General features: G+C 37.9%; 1 protein-coding gene across 2 annotated transcripts in view; it reads left to right on the plus strand.

Annotated features, from left to right (window-relative positions):
- ZDHHC2 (zDHHC palmitoyltransferase 2) overlaps positions 1 to 22,759 on the plus strand; it is a 69,399-nt gene that overhangs the window by 40,640 nt on the left and 6,000 nt on the right. For both annotated transcript variants that reach the window (XM_078445385.2, XM_078445386.2), the window contains exons 5-11: positions 2,476 to 2,545; positions 3,296 to 3,328; positions 12,077 to 12,197; positions 14,554 to 14,686; positions 17,121 to 17,247; positions 17,546 to 17,638; positions 21,322 to 21,434. In XM_078445385.2, coding sequence (XP_078301511.1) covers positions 2,476 to 2,545; positions 3,296 to 3,328; positions 12,077 to 12,197; positions 14,554 to 14,686; positions 17,121 to 17,247; positions 17,546 to 17,638; positions 21,322 to 21,434 — 690 coding nt within the window. The remainder of the gene's footprint in view (positions 1 to 2,475; positions 2,546 to 3,295; positions 3,329 to 12,076; positions 12,198 to 14,553; positions 14,687 to 17,120; positions 17,248 to 17,545; positions 17,639 to 21,321; positions 21,435 to 22,759) is intronic.

Below are 22,759 nucleotides of genomic sequence, written 5' to 3' on the forward strand. Positions count from 1 at the left end.
TTGATCTGTGTGTGTATTTTTGTGCTGATACCATACTGTTTTGATCACCGCATCTTTGTAATGTAATGTGAAGTCTGAAATTGTGGTGCCTCCAGCTTTGTTTTGGCTATTTGGTGTCCTTTGTGGTTCCATACACATTTTAGGATTGTTTGTTCTAGTTCTGTGAAAAATGCTCTTGGTATTTTGATAGGGATTGCATTGGGTGTGTAGATTGCATGGGGTAGTATAGGTATTTTAATAGTATTTGTTCTAATCCATGAGCCTGGAATGTCTTTCCATTTCTTTGTGTCATCTTCAGTTTCTTTAATCAGTGTTTCATAGTTTTCAGAATATGGGTCTTTCACCTCTTTGGTTAGGTTTGTTCCTAGGTATCTTATTATTTTTGGTGCAATTTTAAATGGGATTGTGGGTTTTTTTTTAATTTAAAGACTAAATTTATGTTTATGAAAGATTATAAACAAAAATCTTATTTCTACATTGTTTTGATTTCCTATGAATTATTTACCCACTTTGATTTGAGAGTTTTGTTTTTTTTTCCCCCCCAGCATACTTTAAAATAGAGATAATTACCATCTGGAGAGAACCTAGCATTGTCCCCCAAATTTACCACTTAAAATTCAACTATAAGTGTAAAAAATATAAACTTGGCATTAAAAAATGTAAAATATGTGATTAAATTTGTGTATTAATTATATGTTGAAATAATATTTTTGATATATTAGGTAAAATAATGTATTTTATTAGAATTAATTTCCCTGTTTCTTTTTATGTCTTTGTAAAATTTTAGAGAGATTAGAGAGATAGTGAGAGCCAGGCAGAGGCGCATAGGGAGAGAAAGAGAGAATCTCAAGCAGGCTCCATACTCAGCATGGAGCCCGATGCGGGGCTTGATCCCACAACACTGGGATCATGACCTGAGCTGAAATCAAGAGTTGGACGCTCACCCAGCTGAGCCACCCAGGCGCCCCATATTTTCATGTCTTTTAACATAGCTCCCAGAGAATCTAAAAATATACATGTGGGTCACATTATATTTCTGCTGGATAATACTGCCTTCCACTGTAATGCTTTGCATGAGCCAGTGATACTGTGTAGCTTTCCCTAGTATGTTGCTGTGAGACTTCTTCATTTAGGAGCTGAGGCTGCCATGCCATTAATCTCTGTGGTGTCTGAAAAAAAGAGTTGTAAGGGGATGACTGAGAACTTATTTCAGTATTGAAAACAATTCCAAATAGGCCTTGTTGAAAAAACCTCATCTGGGGCACCTGGGTGGCTTAGTCAGTTAAGCATTCAACTTCAGCTCAGGTCATGATCTCACAGATCGTGGGTTCGAGCCCCGCATCGGGCTCTGTGCTGACAGCTCGGAGCCTGGAGCCTGCTTCGGATTCTGTGTCTCCCTCTCTCTCTTCCCCTCCCCGCTTGAGCTCGCTCTCTCTTCTCTCTCTCTCTCAAAAAATAAACATTAAAAAATAATAATAAAGAAGAAAAAAGCCTCATCTTAATCTTAGTTTATAGCAACTGTTTCCTGTTTCAGAGATCACATTAACGAATATAACAGTGGTAATTATTTGTTGCAAGGACTTTTTCCAAATTTTAAATGCATTAATTTGGTTTTACTGATCCTGTGACCCACTTAATAACTGTCTTCCTGTAATTTTGGTAGACTGCTTGCATCTTGTAAGATGTCTGTGTACTGAAATAGCATATCCAGATCAGACATCCATCATTGTCTTTGATATGTGTATATTAGAGAAGAAAGGATCAGGACTTCTATTACAAGAATTAAAATTCTGAATTGGAAGTACTTCTTCTAGTACTCACTTCTAATCTTGTATCTCACAACAGTGAACAATTTGAACAACTAATAGAGTTTATTCACATATTTCTAAAATGTGTTTCTCATAAAACTAAAATGTGGTTGTATCCTCTCGTACTTATCCTGGTGGGGTACAGGAAATAAGTTGATTTACCTGTGGTATGCACTCTGTTTACTTGGATAGAAATGGACATATTTTTGCACCCTTTGTGAGCTTTCCTATCATTACTAGCAATTGTGAAAGTCTTCGAAAAATTCCCCCCAAAGATTCTGTATTCTTGAGAAATCTCTTTTGAAAACTGAGGCCAGGGGCAGCTGACTGGCTTAGTCGGTGGACAGTGCAATTCTTGATCTCGGGGTCGTGAGTTCATGCCCCACATTGGGTGTAGAAATTACTTTTAAAAGAAAGGTAGGAAGAGAGGCAGGGAGGAAGGAAGGGAGGGAGCAAGGAATAAGGAAAGAATAAAAGAAAGAAAGAAAACTGGGGCTATAAGCAAGTCATCCTATTTTTGTATTTACACAAGAGAACATCTCATTTTTACCAAATTCAAATTCACTATGCTTTTTAGAAGTTAAATTTGGATAGATGATAAGAGCTGTTTAATTGTATATTCAATTCAGTGTTAAATCTAAGACTAAGTGGAACTTTTTGTCCCTAGCAATCCGATATTGTGATAGATGCCAACTCATAAAACCAGACCGCTGCCATCACTGTTCTGTCTGTGACAAGTAAGAAAACCTTTTACTTCTGAAATGTCTACATGTGGTGTTCCTCTTAATTAATACTGTTTCTTTCCTCACTGTTTTCCAGATCATTTCTTTAATTGTGCTTCTGATTTATTTAGGAAATAGAACCAGTATAATCACTTGCATTAATGTGAGTGTGGCTAGGGCCACACTCACTCAATTGTCCTTCCCCGCCCCCCCCCCCCCCCCCCCCCCCGGATTCACATGGATGTGAGTTAAGTACACGAGTTTTGACAGCTCAGACTTGGCTAGTTCTGTTTAACAAATGCTTCTGTGACTCTTTTTCATCTTTATAGCGATAGCTCATTTGACTTCATGACAATTAGATATTATAGATTCTTACACCACAGGGACAGTGCTCCTTATCTTAAAGATTGACATTAAAGGAAAAGGTTCATCCAGACTTTCTGTAAACCTGTTGACATTTTGCACTTTCTTTAACCTAAGATACTTGTGTGTTAACATATTGCATTGTTTGCAAAAAATGAGGTATTTTATTAGTATTTTAAAGCGTGTATATTTTTAAAGTTCTATAATTATATCATAATTAAAATTGGCTGTCATGTTTATTTGAGCTGAAGACTTTCTCTATTATTCAACTTTTAGATAAGCAAGCAATTTTGCAGTATTTTACTTGCCACAACTCTTTTTATATGACTTTTATATTTGCTTTTTATACTTTAATGGGGCTAAAATTTTATGGTGTTAAGTTTTGTGTGTGTGTTTTTTTAGATGTATTTTGAAGATGGATCATCATTGCCCTTGGTGAGTATAGATCTGTATTCAAACAGGTTTCTGTCCCTTACAACTTAATAAATTGAATCATTTATCTGTTTAAATCTTCTTATAAATCTTGCCTTAGCTGACCCAGGAGGTACTTTCAGATTTAGTTATTAGTATTTGTTAAATTAGCTCAAGGGAGCTTTTTTTATTCGGAAGAATTTCCATGAAATAACTTCAAAACTAGTAGGTAAACAGTATAAAAGTTAGTCATATTTGCTTAGAACAAATGGTTTTCTTTGTATGCACATGCCTAAATACAGAGATCCTGAAACACTTCCCAGAAACTACACCAAAATGTATTCATAAATTATACACAATACTTCACTGGAAGTTTTGAATAATGAATTAATTCATCTAAAACTTTAACAATTTATTTTAACTAGAACTTGACATTGAGGAGTAGAATAGCAAATACACAAATATACACATATGGGTTTCCAGGGACACCTGTGTGGCTCAGTCGGTTAAATGTCTGACTTCGGCTCAGGTCTTGAGCCCACGGTCCACGCGTTTGAGCCCGACATCGGATTCTGCTGTCAGGGCACAGCCCACTTCAGATCCTCTGTCCCCCAGTTGCTTTCTCTCGTTCTCTCTCTCTCTCTCTCCCCCTCTCAAAAATAAACGTTAAAATTTTTTTTAAAGTAAACAAGTGTTTCTACTTAGAACGCATTAATATTTTAGAAAATAATTTTAGATCAGGCAGCTGAACAAAGGGTTATTTGAAAGGTCTAATTAAGTAATGAGGGTTGATTTTTTTCTACCCCTCTCTGTAATTTTTCTTCTCAAGGTGCTGTGACAGCTACACTGAGGTTACCAGTGGCTTGGATTTGGACACGAGGCATGATTACTGTACAAGCCTTGTCTTCTTTCAGGGGTGACCCCCAGAGAAAGGTAGACATGCTCACCAATGTTTGTCAGGTGTTGGTAGAAACATTCAAGGAATGATTCAGCTGCGGGAAATCATAGGGAAATGTCAGGTTCACGGTACTTTCTCTCTGGGAAATGTCAGGTTCACGGTACTTTCTCTCTCTAAATACCTCTTCCTTTTCTCCACCTAGGGTTTCTTCTTTCAAATGTTAAGGCAAGTTAATGCCTGTGAGAATAATGTTCTTCTCAAGGAAAGATCTCAATAAATAGCCTCCCCTGATATTAATGTTCATTTGTAGCCATTCTTTTGCTTTCCTCATTCTTTCATTCGTTGTATTCTCTTTCTCAGCAAGTAGCCCCCCCCCCCGCCCCCCGCATATCCTCAATTGTAAGTTTTCTTAATCTTCCTTACATTCCTCTGTTGATCCCTCTAGTAGGTCATGTTGTCAGTTCCTCACCACATCCCCACAACCTGTCTGTGGGTTCACTGCACCTGAATAGTTCCCCTGCCCGTGGCAGCTCCCTGCCTCAAGCACCACAATTTCTTTTCTTCTCCGCCTGAGGGCTCTTTTCCACCTGAGGGGGTTGATTCGGCTGCTAAGCTGGACAGTCCCCAAGTGCCAGGCCTTTCATGCACCCACAGGCCACCCTCAACCAGCAAGGGCCTGGCCATCAACACATGCTGTCTTGGCTTTTCTCCCTTCCTTGTTTCAAATACACTGTATCCAGGTTCTTGTCCAGGGGCTGCTCTCGGGGGAGCCCGTACTGAGACACCCCTCTTTTCTGAATAGCTATGTATTCTAGGGAAAATTTAGCAGGGTGGGCAAGAGCTCAGGGACCTAGAGTTGACTTTGATTTTTCTGACCTAAAGTAATAGGAGATTGTGATGATAAGGGATGGAAAGGTGGAAACAATCCGTATTAATCCCAAGCTTTGCACACCTATAAATCTTACTGCGCTCTTGCTATCCTCACTACAGCACAAAAATAGGAAATAATAATTTGCAACGATAACAACTTTTTCTAAATCTGCAATTAATTTGGCTTTGTAAGAGGCTTCTAGCACAATCTGACAATCTTCCACATTTCGACAGATCTTGTTAAATAAGTGAAGGGGAACAGATCTAAAGCTCTGGAGGTTTTAAACTATCTTTTTTAAAAAGTTTATTTATTTTGAGAGAGAGAGAACGAGCAGTGGAGGGGCAGAGAGAGAAAGAGAGAGAGAGAGAGAGAGAATCACAAGCAGGCTCTGAGCCGTCAGTGCAAAGGACTCTGGAGGGTTTAAAAGCGGGCTCGGATTGCGTAGCTGTACCTCCGCGTTATCATGCTCACTCTTCATGGCCACGTGGAAGCTGTTGAATGAACCGGCCGCAGTACCTGTCAACTTCTGTGTCATTGCTTCTCTGGGCTGTTGTGTCTCCTGTGATAGCCACCGTTGTCACAGCCACTGCCTCAGCTCTGGGCCCACCCTTGCAGCAAGCAGTAGCCAGGTCAGTTTGTGAAGGGATGAGTGCCAGCGGCCTAGTATTTGTCTGGTGCCAGCTGCATGGAGCAGTCATTTCATTTACGTATTTTAAATTTCAAATTAAAATTTTAAATTAAAAAATTTAGCGGCGCCTGGGTGGCTCAGTCGGTTGAGCGTCCTACTTGGGCTCAGGTCATGATCTCACGGTCCGTGAGTTCGAGCCCCGCGTCGGGCTTCGTGCTGACAGCTCAGAGCCTGGAGCCTGCTTCCAATTCTGTGTCTCCCTCTCTCTCTGTCCTTTCCCTACTCATTCTCTCTCTCTCTCTCTCTCTTTCTCTCTCTCTCTCTCTCTAAAATAAATAAACATTAAAAAAAAAATACTCTCTGGACCTACTGATATATATGGAGCTGTCTGGTTCTTTTTTTACTGGTTGTATGATATTCCATTATGTAAGCTGTTTTTATTTAACCAAGCTTAAACAACCATTTGAGTTGAGATTTAGGCTTAGGTTATGATCCCAGGGTTGTGGGATCGAGCCCCATGTCAGGCTCCACATTGAGGAGGGACCCTGCAGCTGCTTAAGATTCCCTCGGGCGGGGGGGGGGGGTGGAGGGGTGGGGGTTGGGCCTGGGTGGCTCAGTCGGTTGAGCATCCTACTTGGGCTCAGGTCATGATCTCACAGTCTGTGAGTTCGAGCCCCGTGTCAGGCTCTGTGCTGACAGCTCAGAGCCTGGAGCCTGCTTCCGATTCTGTGTCTCCCTCTCTCTCTCTGCCTCTATCCTGCTCATGGTCTCTCTCTGTCTCAAAAATAAAGAAAAACGTTTAAAAAAATTAAATTAAAAAATTTATAGGTGATACATACATACTCATGGTACTCAATTTAAAAATTAAAAAAAAGTACAAGTGTTCTTCTCAGTGCCCTCTCCCCCTTTCTGCTCCTGCTTACAAGAACGTGTTGCTAAACGTCACGTGCACATTTCTGACATAAATGTGGAGGTGGGTGCGTTACGTGTTTTTGTACACACGTACAAATATTTTACACATTGTTTTCACACAAGTGGTTCCATTAAGGACTGGGTTTGTGCCTTTTTTTTTTTTTTTTTTCTCTCCACTTAATATATCCTGGAAAATTTTCCCTATCCGTATATAAATAACCTTTTTTTATGGTCATTTTGGGAATACAACAGTCATTCATTAAAAGATCTTCAGGATGTTCCAAACTCTTATTAGGCAGGTCTTGTATATAATTTTGAAGTGCAGTAACTGTCAACTTTGAGCATCTGAAAAATCAGAAAACTATGCTTGTTTGTCGTCAATGATTTCAGCTTCTCTGCTGTGGCCAGTTGAGATTACCCATAAGGGTGCTGGAGTTCAACATCACACTTCTGTTTTAACTGAAACAGCGATGGATCTTGTAGTCAGAAGTGTTTTTTCTTTTAAAAAAATTTTTTAATGTTTATTTATTTTTGAGAGAGAGACAGACAGAGCATGAGTGTGGGAGGAGACAGAGAGAGAGGGAGACGCAGAATCAGAAGCAGGCTCCAGGCTCTGAGCTGTTAGCACAGAGCCTGACACGGGGCTCGAACCCACAAACTGCGAAATCATGACCTGGGCCAAAGTCGGATGCCCAACCGAATGAGCCACCCAGGCACCCCAGAACTGTTTTTTCTTTTAATATAAAATTTTCATTAATGTTTATTTTCTTAATGATCTGTTTTGACATGCTTGCCAAAGATTAGGTAACGCTAATTAAATTCGATAATTTTAGCTTCATTTTGTTGAGCACCTATAATGTGCTAGAGACTGTATACACACACACACACACACACACACACACACACACACACACACACATATATATAATATGTAATTCTTGTAACAATCACAGAAATTATAGAAATTATTTGTCCCTGGGAACCTGGGTGGCTTAGTTGGCTGAGTGTCCAACTCTTAATTTCAGTTCAGGTCTTAATCTCAGGGTCATGGGATCAAGCCCCATGTCAGGCTTTGCGCTGAGTGTGGAGCCTGCTTAAGATTCTCCCTCCCACCCCGCGCCCCCCGCTCCCATTCATCTCCCCGACTTGCTTGCTTGCTTTCTTTAAAAAAAAAATTTTGTAAAGAAATTATTTATCCCATTTTAAAGAGGAGGGGTAAGTGGGGCTCAGAAAAGTTAAAGAGTGGGCTTAAAGTCCCATGGCAAGATTGTTGGACTCCAAAGGCCACGTTCTTTCCTTTTTCTTTTTTCTATATTATGTTCTTTTTCCAATTTAGAATCAGAAAGTCTTTTTTCTGAATCAGAGCCAACAGCTGTTTGCACTGAATTTTAAACAACACACAAAGGATATTTACCACAATCATGTTTTATTTCTCTATATAAAATCATTCAGACACAGAATACATTCTCTTCCTTTTAATTTTTTTTTTTCAACGTTTTTTTTTGTTTGTTTGTTTTTGTTTTTTTTATTTATTTTTGGGACAGAGAGAGACAGAGCATGAACGGGGGAGGGGCAGAGAGAGAGGGAGACACAGAATCGGAAACAGGCTCCAGGCTCCGAGCCATCAGCCCAGAGCCTGACGCGGGGCTCGAACTCACGGACGGCGAGATCGTGACCTGGCTGAAGTCAGACGCTTAACCGACTGCGCCACCCAGGCGCCCCTATTAAATATAATTTATTGTCAAATTGGCTTCCATACAAACCCAGTGCTCATGCCAACAGGTGCCCTCCTCAATGCCCATCACCCACCCTCCCCTCCCTCCCACCTCCCATCAACCCTCAGTTTGTTCTCAGTATCCAAGTCTCTTATGGTTTGGCTCCCTCCCTCTCTGTAACTTTTTTCCCCCTTCCCCTCCCCCATGGTCTTCCGTTAAGTTTCTCAGGATCCACGTATGAATGAAAACATATGGTATCTGTCTTTCTCTGCCTGACTTATTTCACTTAGCATAATACCTTCCATTTCCCTCCACATTGCTACGAAAGGCCATATTTCATTCTTTCTCATTGCCAAGTAGTATTCCATTGTGTATATAAACCACAATTTCTTTATCCATTCACCAGTTGTTGGACACTTAGGCTCTTTCCATAATTTGGCTATTGTTGAAAGACCTGTTATAAACATTGGGGCACAAATGCCCCTATGCATCAGCACTCCTGTATCCCTTGGGTAAATTCCTAGCAGTGCTACTGATGGCTCATAGGGTAGATCTATGTTTAATTTTTTGAGGAACCTCCACACCGTTTTCCAGAGCAGCTGCACCAGTTTGCATTCCCACCAACAGTGCAAGAGGCTTCCCATTTTTCCACATCCTCTCCAACATCTATAGTCTCCTGATTTGTTCATTTTGGCCACTCTGACCGGTGTGAGGTGGTATCTCAGTGTGGTTTTGATTTGTATTTCCCTGATGAGAAGTGATATTGAACATTTTTTCATGTGTCAGTTGGCCATCTGGATGTCTTCTTTAGGGAAGTGTCTATTCATGTCTTCTGCCCATTTCCTCACTGGATTATTTGTTTTTCAGGTGTAGAGTTTGGTGAGTTCTTTATAGATTTTGGATACTAGCCCTTTACACACTATGTCATTTGCAAATATCTTTTCCCATTCAGTCGTTGCCTTTTAGTTTTGTTGATTGTTTCCTTTGCTGTGCAGAAGCTTTTTATCTTGATGAGGGCCCAATAGTTCATTTTTGCTTTTAATTCCCTTGCCTTTGGAGATGTGTCGAGTAAGAAATTGCTACGGCTGAGGTCAGAGAGGTTTTTTCCTGCTTTTTCCTCTAGGGTTTTGATAGTTTCCTTCTCACATTCAGGTCCTTCATCCATTTTGAGTTTATTTTTGTGAATGGTGTAAGAAAGTGGTCTAGTTTCATTCTTCTGCATGTTGCTGTCCAGTTACGTTCTCTTCCTTTTCAAATTGAGTCTACAAAGGAGTAGAGAGTTAAAACATTTCATCAAAGCTGTCTGTTATGAAGAGACATTTTATTACTATATTTCTTAAAGTGTAAAGTACATATCAAACTCTAAAATACTTGGTCTTTGTTTACTGACTTTCTCTTCTGTTTCCTAAGTGACAGTTAAGGTTACATTTCATCATGCTCCTAAGTAGAAGTCAAAGTAAGTTAAATTCAATGTTGTAAAATCTTCTACTTTTCATAAAAATGCTATGTACCATTTAATACCAAACCTGCTTCTTACATTCCCATAGGAAAAGAAACAATCTTTCCTATCCCTTCTTATCTTCCCCTGGTCCACAAAAGAGTCATTGTCTTTGCCCCCATTGTCCATAGTATTAAGGCACCCCAGCTTCCATGTAACCATTCTCTCCTCTAGAAACCAACACAAGGAAGCTAAGGGATTATCCTGCATCCTTTTTGACAGAATGCAATTACAGTAGGCTTGTTTGGAACTCTCTGCAATATTATTTCTTGCCATTGTTTCATTCAGATGTCACAAAAGGCAATCTCAGCAATTGGTTTACACTCACACTAGAATCATAACTGTTTTCATACAATGTGCACCCACAAGTTTTGCCTTCATTATTAATTATTTGCAATATACAATACCTTTATGTTCCAGAATTACTAACTCTAATGCCGTTCCCTTTACCTTATGATTTTTGAGGTAGACGATATAAACATTTTTCTTCCCCCCCCCCAAATTTTCCATTTATTCATAAGCCAGATAAAGGCTTACCTTTTTACTTTTTTTTAATTAAAGTTTTTTTAATTGTAAGAACACTTACACAACACTTACCCTTTTAACAAATTATTTTTTTTTTTAATTTTAACGTTTATTTATTTTTGAGACAGAGAGAGACAGAGCATGAACAGGGGAGGGACAGAGAGAGAGGGAGACACAGAATCTGAAACAGGCTCCAGGCTCTGAGCTGTCAGCACAGAGCCCGACGCGGGGCTCAAACTCACGAACTGTGAGATCATGGCCTGAGCTGAAGTCGGACGCTTAACCGACCGAGCCACCCAGGCGCCCCTCTTTTAACAAATTCTTAAGTTCACACTACAGTGTTGTTAGCTATAGGTACAGTGTTCACCACAGACCTCTGGGGCTTATTTATCTTGTATAATTGGGTAAACATTTTTCATATGTACACTTCTACTTTAAAAATCTAAAAAGAAAAATGCCTTAGTTTGTTAGCAAAGTCAACAGAGAATGAGGTCACTTTGCTAACATTAGAGTAAGCAAAAGACATTTGAGGCCAGGAAACAATACATGTATGTTCTTTGCACTGGGTTTATTGTACCAGTTAACAAAGTTAACTCACCCATTGAAGATGCCAGCCATTTCCACTTAGGGGTTGTGTCACGTTTACAACGAGATCATCCTGTAGTTCCCTGTCTTTATCAAAAAGAAAATAAAACAAATTTTTTAAGTTTATTTATTTATTTTGAGAGAAACAGAGACAGCGCCAGTAGGGGAGGGGCAGAGAGAGAGGGAGGGAGAGAGAGAGCCTCCTAAACTGGCCCTGCCCTATCAGCACAGAGCCTGACGCAGGGCTTCAAGTCAAGAAACTGTGAGATCAGGGCCTGAGCCGAAACCAAGAATCAGACGCTTAACTGACTGAGCCACCCAGGCGCCTGAAAATTAAAAAAAATAAGAATAAAAAAATAAGAAAAATTGATAGAAGAGTGTGGCTATGAAGTATGAGTTGTATTTGTATTTATGTTTATTGATATATAATAGTTTGAATTCTTACCCCTCCTCCCAAATATACTTTAGCGTGAGAACTGAGAGTTATCAATCTCCATGTTTGGAATCAAAGGCTATAAAGCCCACCTCCGGAATGTTTATCTTGCAGATAAGGAAAATGAAAGTCTCGCAGACTATTCCACTTGGCCAGGGCCACATAATTGTCAAGTGGCAGTTTTACGTTATGATCTCCGCAGTTTGGTTCTCAATCCTATTTCTTTTCTTAAACCTCCGCTTGATAATCTGTTTACTTCAGTGGTGTGCTGATGGCATGCAAGCAGTTTGTGAAGATATTTCATCTAGTTCGGGAAAACCTGAAAGATTTGAAGTTACTTAATCATAGTTAGAAATTAAATCCAAAGGTAAGAAAGAAAAAGAACATAGCATGTTCCTCTTGTCTGCCTGACTTCATTCGGTTTCTCCCCAGCTCTGTGTTTTTAGGCATGTGCTTATTTGCATAAATGGACACAATACACAGCTATCGGTCCATGATTGATTAAAGCAAAAAATCTAAACAAATTCTTTTGTGAAATGGATTTTTTAATGGTTGTATGTGGAAAGAAATCTTACGAGTCATGCTTAAAGAAATGCCAATGAATTTTAAATGACAGGAAACCAAATACTGTGTTCAGGATGAGCATATGTATACCTAGGTTGAACGTGCACAACTGACTGAAACTGTTGTCTTTGTTTTCTTAACAGGGTGAACAATTGTGTTGGATTTTCAAATTATAAATTTTTCCTCCTTTTCTTGGCTTATTCTCTGCTGTACTGCCTTTTTATTGCTGCTACAGATTTACAGTATTTTATCAAATTTTGGACAGTAAGTCAATACCTTGGTGTCTTTTTGTGGTATATAAAAGAACATAAATAGATTTTCAGTAATCAAGTTATTTCAGACACAGATTTCATAAAACAGAGTTCATTTCTGTATAGTCAATCCTCATTGCTCACAGATTCTGTATTTGTGAATTCTCCTGCTTGCTAAAATTTATCTGTAATCCCAAAGTCAGTACTCGCAGAGCTTTTGTGGTCATTTGCAGACATGCTGAGAGTGGGAAAAATTTGACTCGTCCCGTGTGCACATTCCCAGTTGAGATCAAACAAGGCAACATGCTGCCTTCTTGTTTGGCCTTCTTGTTCCCCCTTACTGTAAACAAGTATGCTTTTCATTCTGATTAGTGTCACATTTTTTGCACTTTGTACTTTTTGTTGGTGATTTTGCTATTTCAAATGTAGTGCCGAAGTGCTTGCTGTCTGGTGTTTCTAAGCAAAAGAAGACTAGAATGTGCCTTATGGAGAAAATACATGTGTTAGAGAAGTTTCCTTCAGGCATGACTTACGCTGTTGTTGGCTGTGAATCAACAATATGTACTAAATAAGATGTCAGCAAGGTGTCTTTAAGCAGAAACACACATCAAACGAGGTTGTGTATTGATCACTTGCTGAGAATATGGTGACCAGAGGCTCGCAGGAACCTAACCCTTTATTTTGCCTTTGGCATTGGATCCATAGCCACAAATTTAGTGTTCATGGCACCATTATAGAACATAACCACAGTGAATAATGAGAATTGATTCTGTTAGAAGATTTTTTTTTTTTTTGGTATTTAAAAAAATTGAAATGTTTTCTTTACATATGTAAAGATTATTTTTTAAAAGTATTATGTCTAGAATATCCTGAAATTTTATTAGGTGTTGCTTGATTAGGCTTTAAGTAGCTCATTTGCTTTTAAAGGTTTATTGACTGCCTCCATGTGCCAGCTGCATCCCTAAGCACTAGGAATGCACAGGCATATATATGGACATGCTCCTAGCATGCAAGATACTCCAATGTCCAGCTTGAAGAATAGCCTCGAATGAATGTCTGAGAGATAATACCTCACTGCTTCTCATTCCTATGGATGGTTTTAGCTGCAAACCATATTCTATATATATATATGTATATATATATACACACACACACACACATATATATACATACATACATATATATACACGTATATGTATATATACATATGTATACATATATATACACACACATATATATATACATACATATATATACATATATACATCCGTATACTGGTCATTCCATATATATATATGTGTATGTGGATATATATATATATATATATATATATGTATATGTGTATATATATATGTATATATGTATACATATACATATATATGTATGTATACATATATACATATGTGTATTATGTATGCATATATACATATATATACACACATACATATATATGTATGTATGCATATATACATATATATATACACATACATATATATGTATGTATGCATATATACATATATATATACACACACATACATATATACATATATATATGGAATGACCAGTTTTTACTCTGAGGACTCTGCTGTCAAAGCTGTCAGTGAGATCCGGTGACCTGTGCTAATATATGATATTGAGACAGTATGACCTTCCATCAGAAGGGGACGTCTCCTAGCAGATCTGGTGTTTCACTCAGTTTCCATAGCCCAAGCCTGGCCTTCCAGAGTGGACGATACATAAAATGAGAGACAAACTGGTTTTGCTTTGAGATGGCCTGTTCAATCACATGCATATCGTAAGGCTTGTTTTAGGTCAGTGTTACGCACTGGTGTTGATCTTTTCTGTGATGCTGTTCCTCAAAATAGCTCGAAGCCTTACTGTGGACGTGTCAATGTATGTGTTCTTGTAGTGGATGCTGTTGTTTGTAGTAATGTAAAACACCGATAAGAATAGTAATTGTGCCAGTTGACCTTCATTTTCAGGCTTTATAATAAAACTATTTAAACATTTGTAAAGCTGTAGTATGTTAACAAAACATTTTTGAGAAGTAAATTAAAAACTATTTTATAGTTCCTTTTATCGTGCTTCCTAGTGTTATAGTTTACACATATGGTATCACAACTTTTCTATGAATCAGTTATGAAAAACAAATATCCCAAGTTTAATATCTTTTTAATATCTATATAAATTAATAGCAAACATTTTTTAATCTTATGACATATTTTTCCTCAACATTTTAACAGAAAGCCACGTATCTTTCTCCATATCTAAATTTTAAAAAAATAGAGCAGAAAAAAAATCTTACTTACAAACGTAGGGGAATACATATCCCTTTGACAAAACATTTTATTTTCTTCCTTTCTTTATAGAATGGCCTACCCGATACTCAAGCCAAGTTCCATATTATGTTTTTATTCTTTGCCGCAGCTATGTTTTCTGTCAGCTTGTCTTCTCTGTTTGGCTATCATTGTTGGCTAGTCAGCAAAAATAAATCTACATTAGGTGAGTATTCAATTGTAGTTAACAGAACTTTAAACGCATCAAAAGTTGCCATATGATTAAATGCCAACCTGTCCTGACGTGGTAAAAATCATTTTTATTTCCTACCCCGTTGTATGAGAGGGTCACTTAGCCACCTACAAAGGCACTCGTTCTGTATATTTATTGACTGTCCATTGTGTGTAAAGCATTGTGTATATACAGTGGTGAGCAAGGGCAAAATAGTCTATGGGGGGCACAGAAAATCTGTAACCAAACATAAAAGTAATTACAAACTGTCAAGTGTTATATAGGAAACAAACAGGATGCTGAGGTATGAATCGAGGACTGGGACGATGGAAGGGAACCTACTTAGAGTGGCCAGGGAAGGGCTTATCAAAGCAACAAGTATATAACCTATGAAGTCTGTCATGGTAAGAGCCGTAACATCTCAGGCAGAGGAAACAGTATGTTCAAAAGCCCTACAGAGGTGGGATGCAGCTAAAACAGTACTTAATGGGAAATCCACAGCTAGCTATAAATGATTCCATTAAAAAAGAAATATCGCAAATCAGTTACTTTAAATCTTAAGGAAGTACAAAAAGAAGAGCAAAGGAAACCCAAAGCCAGCAAATGGTAGGAAATAATAAAGATTAGAAAGGAGACAACAGAAATCGAGAATTTAAAACATAGAAGTCCAGTGAAATCAATAACTGGGTCTTTGAAAATATGAACAAATTTTACAAGTTATTAGCGAGAAAGAGAAAATAGAGAAGACTTAATGAAAATCGGTAATGAAAGTGGGGATATTACTACTGAATTTACGGAAATAAAAAGGGTTATAAGTAAATACCCTGAACACCAAAAAATTAGGTAGCCCAGATGAAATGGACAAATTTCTAGAAACATACAAACTACTAATTTGACTCAAGAAGAAATATAAAACCTGAACAGACCTGTAACAAGTAAAGGGATTGAATCGGTAATCAAAAACCTCCCGACAAAGAAAAGCCCGGGACCATATGCCTTCACTGGTGAATTCTCCCAAACATTAAAATAAATAAATAAATAAAAATAACATCAATTTTTCTCAAACTCTGCCAGAAATTAGAAGACAGGATAGCACTTTGTAACTCATTCTGTGAGGCCAGGATTATCCTAATACCAAAGCCAGACAAAGACATCCAAGAAAACTACAGCCCAGTATCCCTTATGAATATAGATACAAAAATCCTCAATAAAATAAACCAAATCCAGCAGCTTATTAAAAGGATTATGTATGGTGGCCAAGAAAGATTTATCCTAAGAATGCAAAGGTGTTTCAATATGCAAAAATCAATCAATGGTAATATACCACGATAATAGAATGAAGGGAAAATAAACCACATGATCAACTCAGCTAATGCAGAGAAAGTATTTGGCAAAATCCAACACCCTTTCAAGGTAAAAACACTTAACAAATTAGAGGCAAACGAGAATTTCTTCAGCACAAGGGGCTTCCTCAAGCCCCAAATGATAAAGTGCATTAATGAGAAATCTGTAGCTAATATCATACTCAATGGTGAATATAAAAACTTTTCCCCTAAGACTAGAAACAAAACAAGATTGGCCACTTTCCCTAGTGGTGTTTAATCTAGCCAGAAAAATTAGTCAAGAAAAAGAAATAAAGCCATCCAGATAGGAAAGGAAGAAGTAAAACCATCTTTCTTCGTGGATGACATGATCTTCTATATTAAAAAAACAAAAAACTTAAAGAATCCACGATAAAAACTATTAGAGCTAATAGTTGCATGACACAACATCACTATGCAGAAAAATCAGTTGTATTTCTGTACACGAGCAAAGAACCATCCAAAAAGAAATTAAGGAAACAATTCCATTTACAGAAGCATGAGAATAATAAAATAACTAGGAATAAGTGTAACCAAGGAGGTACAGCAGTGGTACACTGAAAACTACCAAGCTTGCCTGAAAGAAATTAGAGACGCAGATACATGGTAAGATTTCCTGTGTTCATATATGGGAAGACTTAATATTTTTAAGTATGACCCAAAGTGATTTACAGAGTCAGTGTAATCCCTATTACAATTTCAGTGGCCTTTCTTGCAGAAATGGCGAAGCTGATCCTCAAATCTATCCGTCCACACATCTATCTAAAAAAGATCCAGAATTTATAAAGTTTTAATTTGCTTATTTGTGTTTTCTGATTTTCTTTTGCAATGCACATGTGCTGCTAATAATAATAGAAGGATTCTTTAAAAATGAAAATGAATGCAATCACATCCTCTAAAACAGAATAGGCAATCTATGTGGCAGAGCTTTTGATAGGTACGCGAGTTGTGCGTTCACAGGGGGCTAGCCATTGGTTTTTAGAGTTCCCTCATTTAGTCCAGTGGTTTCTACATGTGGGGGTTACTAGATGTGTTACTCATGTGATTGTTCTCCCATTTTTTGGCAGAGGCGTTTAGAAATCCTGTATTTCGACACGGAACAGATAAGAATGGATTCAGCTTGGGTTTCAGTAAAAACATGCGACAAGTTTTTGGTGATGAGAAGAAGTACTGGCTGCTACCCGTTTTTTCAAGGTAGTTTGTTGTGAAAGTATTCGGGTTTTAAACCAATGAAAGCAACCCAACAGAAGAACTATAATTCTGCATGGGAATTCCTGTTTTTGTGAGAAGAATTATTTCGTGGTTCACCCTTATATCAGTGTGGAAGTCAGTTAACTCAGCCTCTCCCTTAACATGCTGTATTGAAGCCAGTGTCTGATAGACCCGTTTTGTCCGTAGCATAACTGTGTTCCGCTGGCAAACATCACATTGTAATGGTTTCACACTATGGACTTTTTTACCGCTCAGTTGTAAGTTTTCGTTTTGATTCTAGTCTAGGTGATGGCTGCTCCTTTCCAACTTGCCTTGTTAATCAGGATCCTGAACAACCATCTACTCCTGCAGGAATGAACTCAACATTGAAAACGTAATCCCGTATTTTTTTTCTATTTTACTTTCAAATAATATATGTTCTCCTCCTGTGTCCTTGGGCTATATATTTCTTGGGGAAAAAAAATTAAAAACCTAGGATACTTGACCACAATGGTTCCTGCTTGGAATGAGGGAGATAGGAAAGTATGATTGGGGAGGGGTACATAGGGAGCTTTAATTATACTTGTCAAACTCTGTTATTACTCTGGATAAACAGGTGTTAATTCTCCATACATGCTGCTTGACTGAAGTATATTACGAGTTTTAAAACGTAGTGCTTAAAAGAAGAGCATGTAAGTCCAAATTAGCTCCCCTAGTGATCAGGTGAGCAGACAGGAAACGTGCCCTCGGACCCCCCAGGTCCTTTCTGTGGTACCTATAACATTATAAAGAGATAAGAAGCACTTCCTTGGATTAGGTTTTTGGAGATCAAATGGAATCCCAGACACCTGCTTGCTAGTGCACCACATTTCCTAATGCTTATTAAAGACCAGTAAACATTATCTGGGCCATTTCAGTGGAAGGGAAAGGCAAGGGGCCCTAGAAATTTAGTGTTTGGAGACTTTTGCCCTTGCTTTGTCAAGAATTTGAGGAAGACCTTGAAATTTGATTCTAACTTGGCAATTAACTGGCAAAAGGCAAAACTACTTAAACCTTTTAAATGCTATGTATGAATTTTTAAGTTTAAAACACTAACTTTCACATCTTTAAGACAGATTTATTTGAATATGGCCATACCTCTAATTTTTAAGGGGAAGCCAATAGCAAGAGCATAACTGTAATATTCTTAAATTTTAGAGAGTTTCTTCTTTGCTGGAATGCCACGTACATAACACCTGTACCTCTGCTCCTGCTGTCTCCATTTCTTATTGATCACAGCACGTCCTCTGGTGGAGCCTGTCATGACCCCACAATTCTTCTTGAGGCAGTGACCCTGGTAGCCGTTCCAAAGCCATTTTAAATTGTCACGAGATGAAACCTGTTTGCCACCCCATCCCCAGCGTGACCTTGGACACAGGAGACTGAACAAGTTAATGAGGAGGCCATTCTGATGTGTTTCCCAGGGACATTCAAAGGCACCGGAGTCTTAGTGGGATGTCCCCCTTTGAGTTTGGGCTTGAAAATTTAACAGAGTTATATCTTAACGATTTTCCTTGTATCTTCATGCAGAAAAATATCACTTTAATAGATTATTTAGAATGTTTTCAAGCTTTTATAAAGTTTAGTAGTTTTCAGTAACGTTTTTTACCCTTTAAGTGGTTTTTGTAGTCCAAGAAGATTTGGTTTTCAGAGATGGTATCTCTCCTTCTACTAAGTGTACCAAAGACCCTCGGAGAAATCCTAATTCTGGCACTTTTGCCCTGCTAGGTGATCTTGAAGGGGTCACGTAACCACTATCAACTTCCTTTTCCTTTAAATTTTGGGATTGGATTTTGACAGCTAAATTGTCTTTTACGTAATTCTATAATTCCTCCTTGATGAGCCCATATAAAATTGTTATGGCAAGTGGCTGTCTCTCCTCTACTGCAGAGTTTTATGTCTGACTGTCTACTGAACATTCCCACTTAAATGTCTAAAAGTCATCTCCCACTGAACAGGTGCAAAGCGGATATCTTGATTTCCAACCATCAACACCCTTCGGCTTAAATCTGATTCTCCTCCATCCTTCTGGATGTCAGTATACGTGACCCCCTTCTCCCAGGTGCTCAGGCCAGAAACCATGCATCATTCTAGACTCCTCTTTCGTTACCTTGTATTTACTCCATTTGCACATCCTGTCAGATGCCCCTTCAAAATATGCCAATAATCCGAGTACTTTTTGTCACCCTCAGACTGCTTTCCGGTCCAAGGCATCATTTCTCACATGGATTACTTCCACATCTTCCTTGCTGGTCTTTCTGGTTCCATTTTTGCCCTACTTCAGTCTACTCTCCATTAAGAATCAGATTGTGTCACTCCTGTGCTCAAAACCCTCCCTTGGCTTCCCATCTTAATCAGCATAAATCAAATTAGTGTCCTTACCTTGTCCTGTCTAATCTGGCCCCAGTAGCTCTCTAATGTCATCCCTTGCCACCTTCTCATCCCTCACGGTCCTCAGACACACAGATCTTGCTGGTCCCCAAATGTACCTGGCATGTCCTTATTTATTGTCTTTGTACTTGCCAATTCCTCTTCCTACCCATTTTTTTTTCCAGCTATCTGAATGCTCTTCAACCTTTTCTTAATTCACTTCCAGCTCAGGTGTAACTTCACAATACAGGCTGTCTTTGAAAACCCTTTGTAAGATAGGGACCTGCTCCCTCGCTTCCCCTTACTCTCTCTTTTTCTGTTGTCAGCTCTTCCTGTCACCTGACTTATTACATATTCGCTTATTTATTATTATTCTTCCTCAGTTACAGTGAAATTTCTGTGCGATCAAAGACTTTATTCCTTGATGTAATAGGTACTCATTGAATACAGTTGATGAATGGATCCTTCCTTGCCATTTGTTAGTCTTGTTGGCAGTAATGAATCTGCAAGGATTCCCTAAACCAGGACCTGGTTACTATGCTAAACCAGGTGTATGGTCCCTTTCCTGAAGAATAATAAAAATTAGAATACAAGAGTTATTTGGGGTTTTTTTCATATAAATAGGAGACATGCTCTTTATTTTTAAAGATTTATCTCCAAAATTTTAATAAAGGGATGTTAAAGCTGCACAAAATTAAAATATTCTCCAGTTTTAGATATGAGGTAATTATTAAGGAGCAAAAGCATATCCTTTAAAAAATATAGTATAGTCAACTCACATATGTGAAATTATTCTTGGAAGAAATTGAACTTTTTTTCTGAACATGATTATAATTACTATTTCAGGGTGTTCTAAAACTACACTTACATAGTTTCTATGCCAATATTTTTTTCTGAGTGAAATGTTATTTTTTAATTTTTATTTTTTCATGCCACCCAATAGATTGATATGTAGCATGTGTACTTAAATTTTAAAACTTAAATTCTTCTTTGAAGACTCTTCATTCTCCAAATTAAACAACGTTTGTAAAACCTGATGTTGTCAGATGTTTCCAACATTTTTACAAGATAGCACTTAAATTTGTTGTTTCAGTTTAAGAGAGGAAGATAGAGAATTCTTTGTTTAAGACTAGTTAGGCCACTTTAGAAACACTAGGCCAATTTTTCTCCAACTTTTATTTCTGCTATCACCTTCATATCTATGTTTTCCATATCCACATACCACATAAAACTAATATTTTTATTTAACATATTTATTTAAATTGGCACTGAAGCTTATTTTTAAATCAAACAGTACCTCACTGTCATAAATGAAAACTGCGATAAATTGCCATAAATAGAATACAACTTTAAAAAATAAAATTGATAATTAAACACTATTAAATTCTAACTAGAATCCCTCACCTGCTAAAGTCAGAGGCGGAGGCCTGTTCTGTCAAAGATGGAGACGCCAAAGTCAAGGACTGTCACCTTGTTATATTCAGAAGAATGACGAGACAATGGAAGGGAGAACGGTTTTCTCATTGCGAGTCAGTGCCATTTAATGCCTTATTCCCTGTTCCCCAAATTCCCTTGGGAAGTTGTTTGAATTCTGTACTTTGAGAAACACTCAACATAACGCGATCAAGAATTAACATGATGATTATGATGATGATTATTCTTATTCAGTCCTGAAAACCATCAGTTCCCTGCAAAGCCCTTGAGAGAGTCCCAGAGTCACCTTCTCACGGATTCCCAGTCTTGGACTGAGAACACTGCAAACCCAGGAAAAGGCAAAGCTGGTAAGGGTGTCCTGGTTTGACTGTTTTATTTAATTAAGGTGCTTATTCACCTTTAACAAAAGGTGAAGGTAGTGAAAACAATCCCATCATATAACCTACAAAATTTTGAAGTTGGATTCCCACTGTAAATTTATAATTAATTTTCAGGAACTTTTTTTTTGTAAAGGCCTTTGGTTAATGTCTAATGTTAGCTGAAGAAGATCATTTTGTGAAAGATCTACATTGCTTTTATCCCAGTGTAAGAACCAAATATTAACTATTGCCTATTAAATAAAATGATGTAAGTATACTCAAAATGTAAATGTTTAATGGAAAAAGTAATCGACTCAGGCAACATATTGAAAAACATCCAGTGAAAAAGATCTTAATGTAATTCTTTTACTCTAAGATTTCTATCCAGTTTCAGAATGTCAGAGTAAAGTGATTGCGTGATTGCCATAACTTCAGCTGTTATTTCTTCAAATCCCACTCACATTTCTATTGTATTGCTGTTGATTTTAATCTGTGACTGCATCAGTTAGTATAGTTTATCAGCAAAGGGTTTGAAGTTAGACCTGATTTCAGATCTCAATTTTGACACCTGATTGGTGTGTGAGATTTGTAGTTACCTAATCTCTTTTAGACTTAGCTTTCTTTTCTTAAAATGCTACTTATTTCTCAGGGTTGGTGAGGATTAATCAAAGCATGTGATCATGCATGCCAGCATATATGGATGCGTGTGGTGTCCCTTATAATTGACTATAAAATCATACATGCATGATGAAAGCACCATTAGCCAGAAAATCTTCTCCTTCATTTCTAGTCCTTTCTTCAAACTCTCTCCTAGTGCTGCCAGACTTTGGCTCACTTCACTTTATTTTATTTTTTTACTTTTTTTTAACGTTTATTCATTTTCGAGAGACAGAGACAGAGCACAAGTGGGGGAGGGGCAGAGAGAGAGGGAGACCTAGAATCCAAAGCAGGCTCCAGGCTCTGAGCTGTCAGAACACAGCCCGACGTGGGGCTCGAACCCACAAACCGTGAGATCATGCATGACCTGAACTGAAGTCGGATGCTTAACCAACTGAGCCATCCAGGCACCCTGGCTCACTTCACTTTAAAGTGTTTGTTGTTTTATTTCAAATCTCTTTGGGATTTAGTGATCGTAAAACATGACAGTTCTAACTAAAAAATTCTAAGGTCATTATTTAATATACAATCAGTCATATTCTGCTAAAATATAGGCTTTCTTTAAAGAGTTTTGTGCTTAAGGAATAGATAAAGATCCCCATCCTTTGAGTATTCCTGGTTTTGTCTTTCTCCCACCTTCAAAGGGGCCATTCCAT

This window comes from Panthera onca, chromosome B1, assembly GCF_046562875.1.
Source record: "Panthera onca isolate mPanOnc1 chromosome B1, mPanOnc1 haplotype 2, whole genome shotgun sequence".
Classification (NCBI taxonomy): Eukaryota; Metazoa; Chordata; class Mammalia; order Carnivora; family Felidae; genus Panthera; species Panthera onca.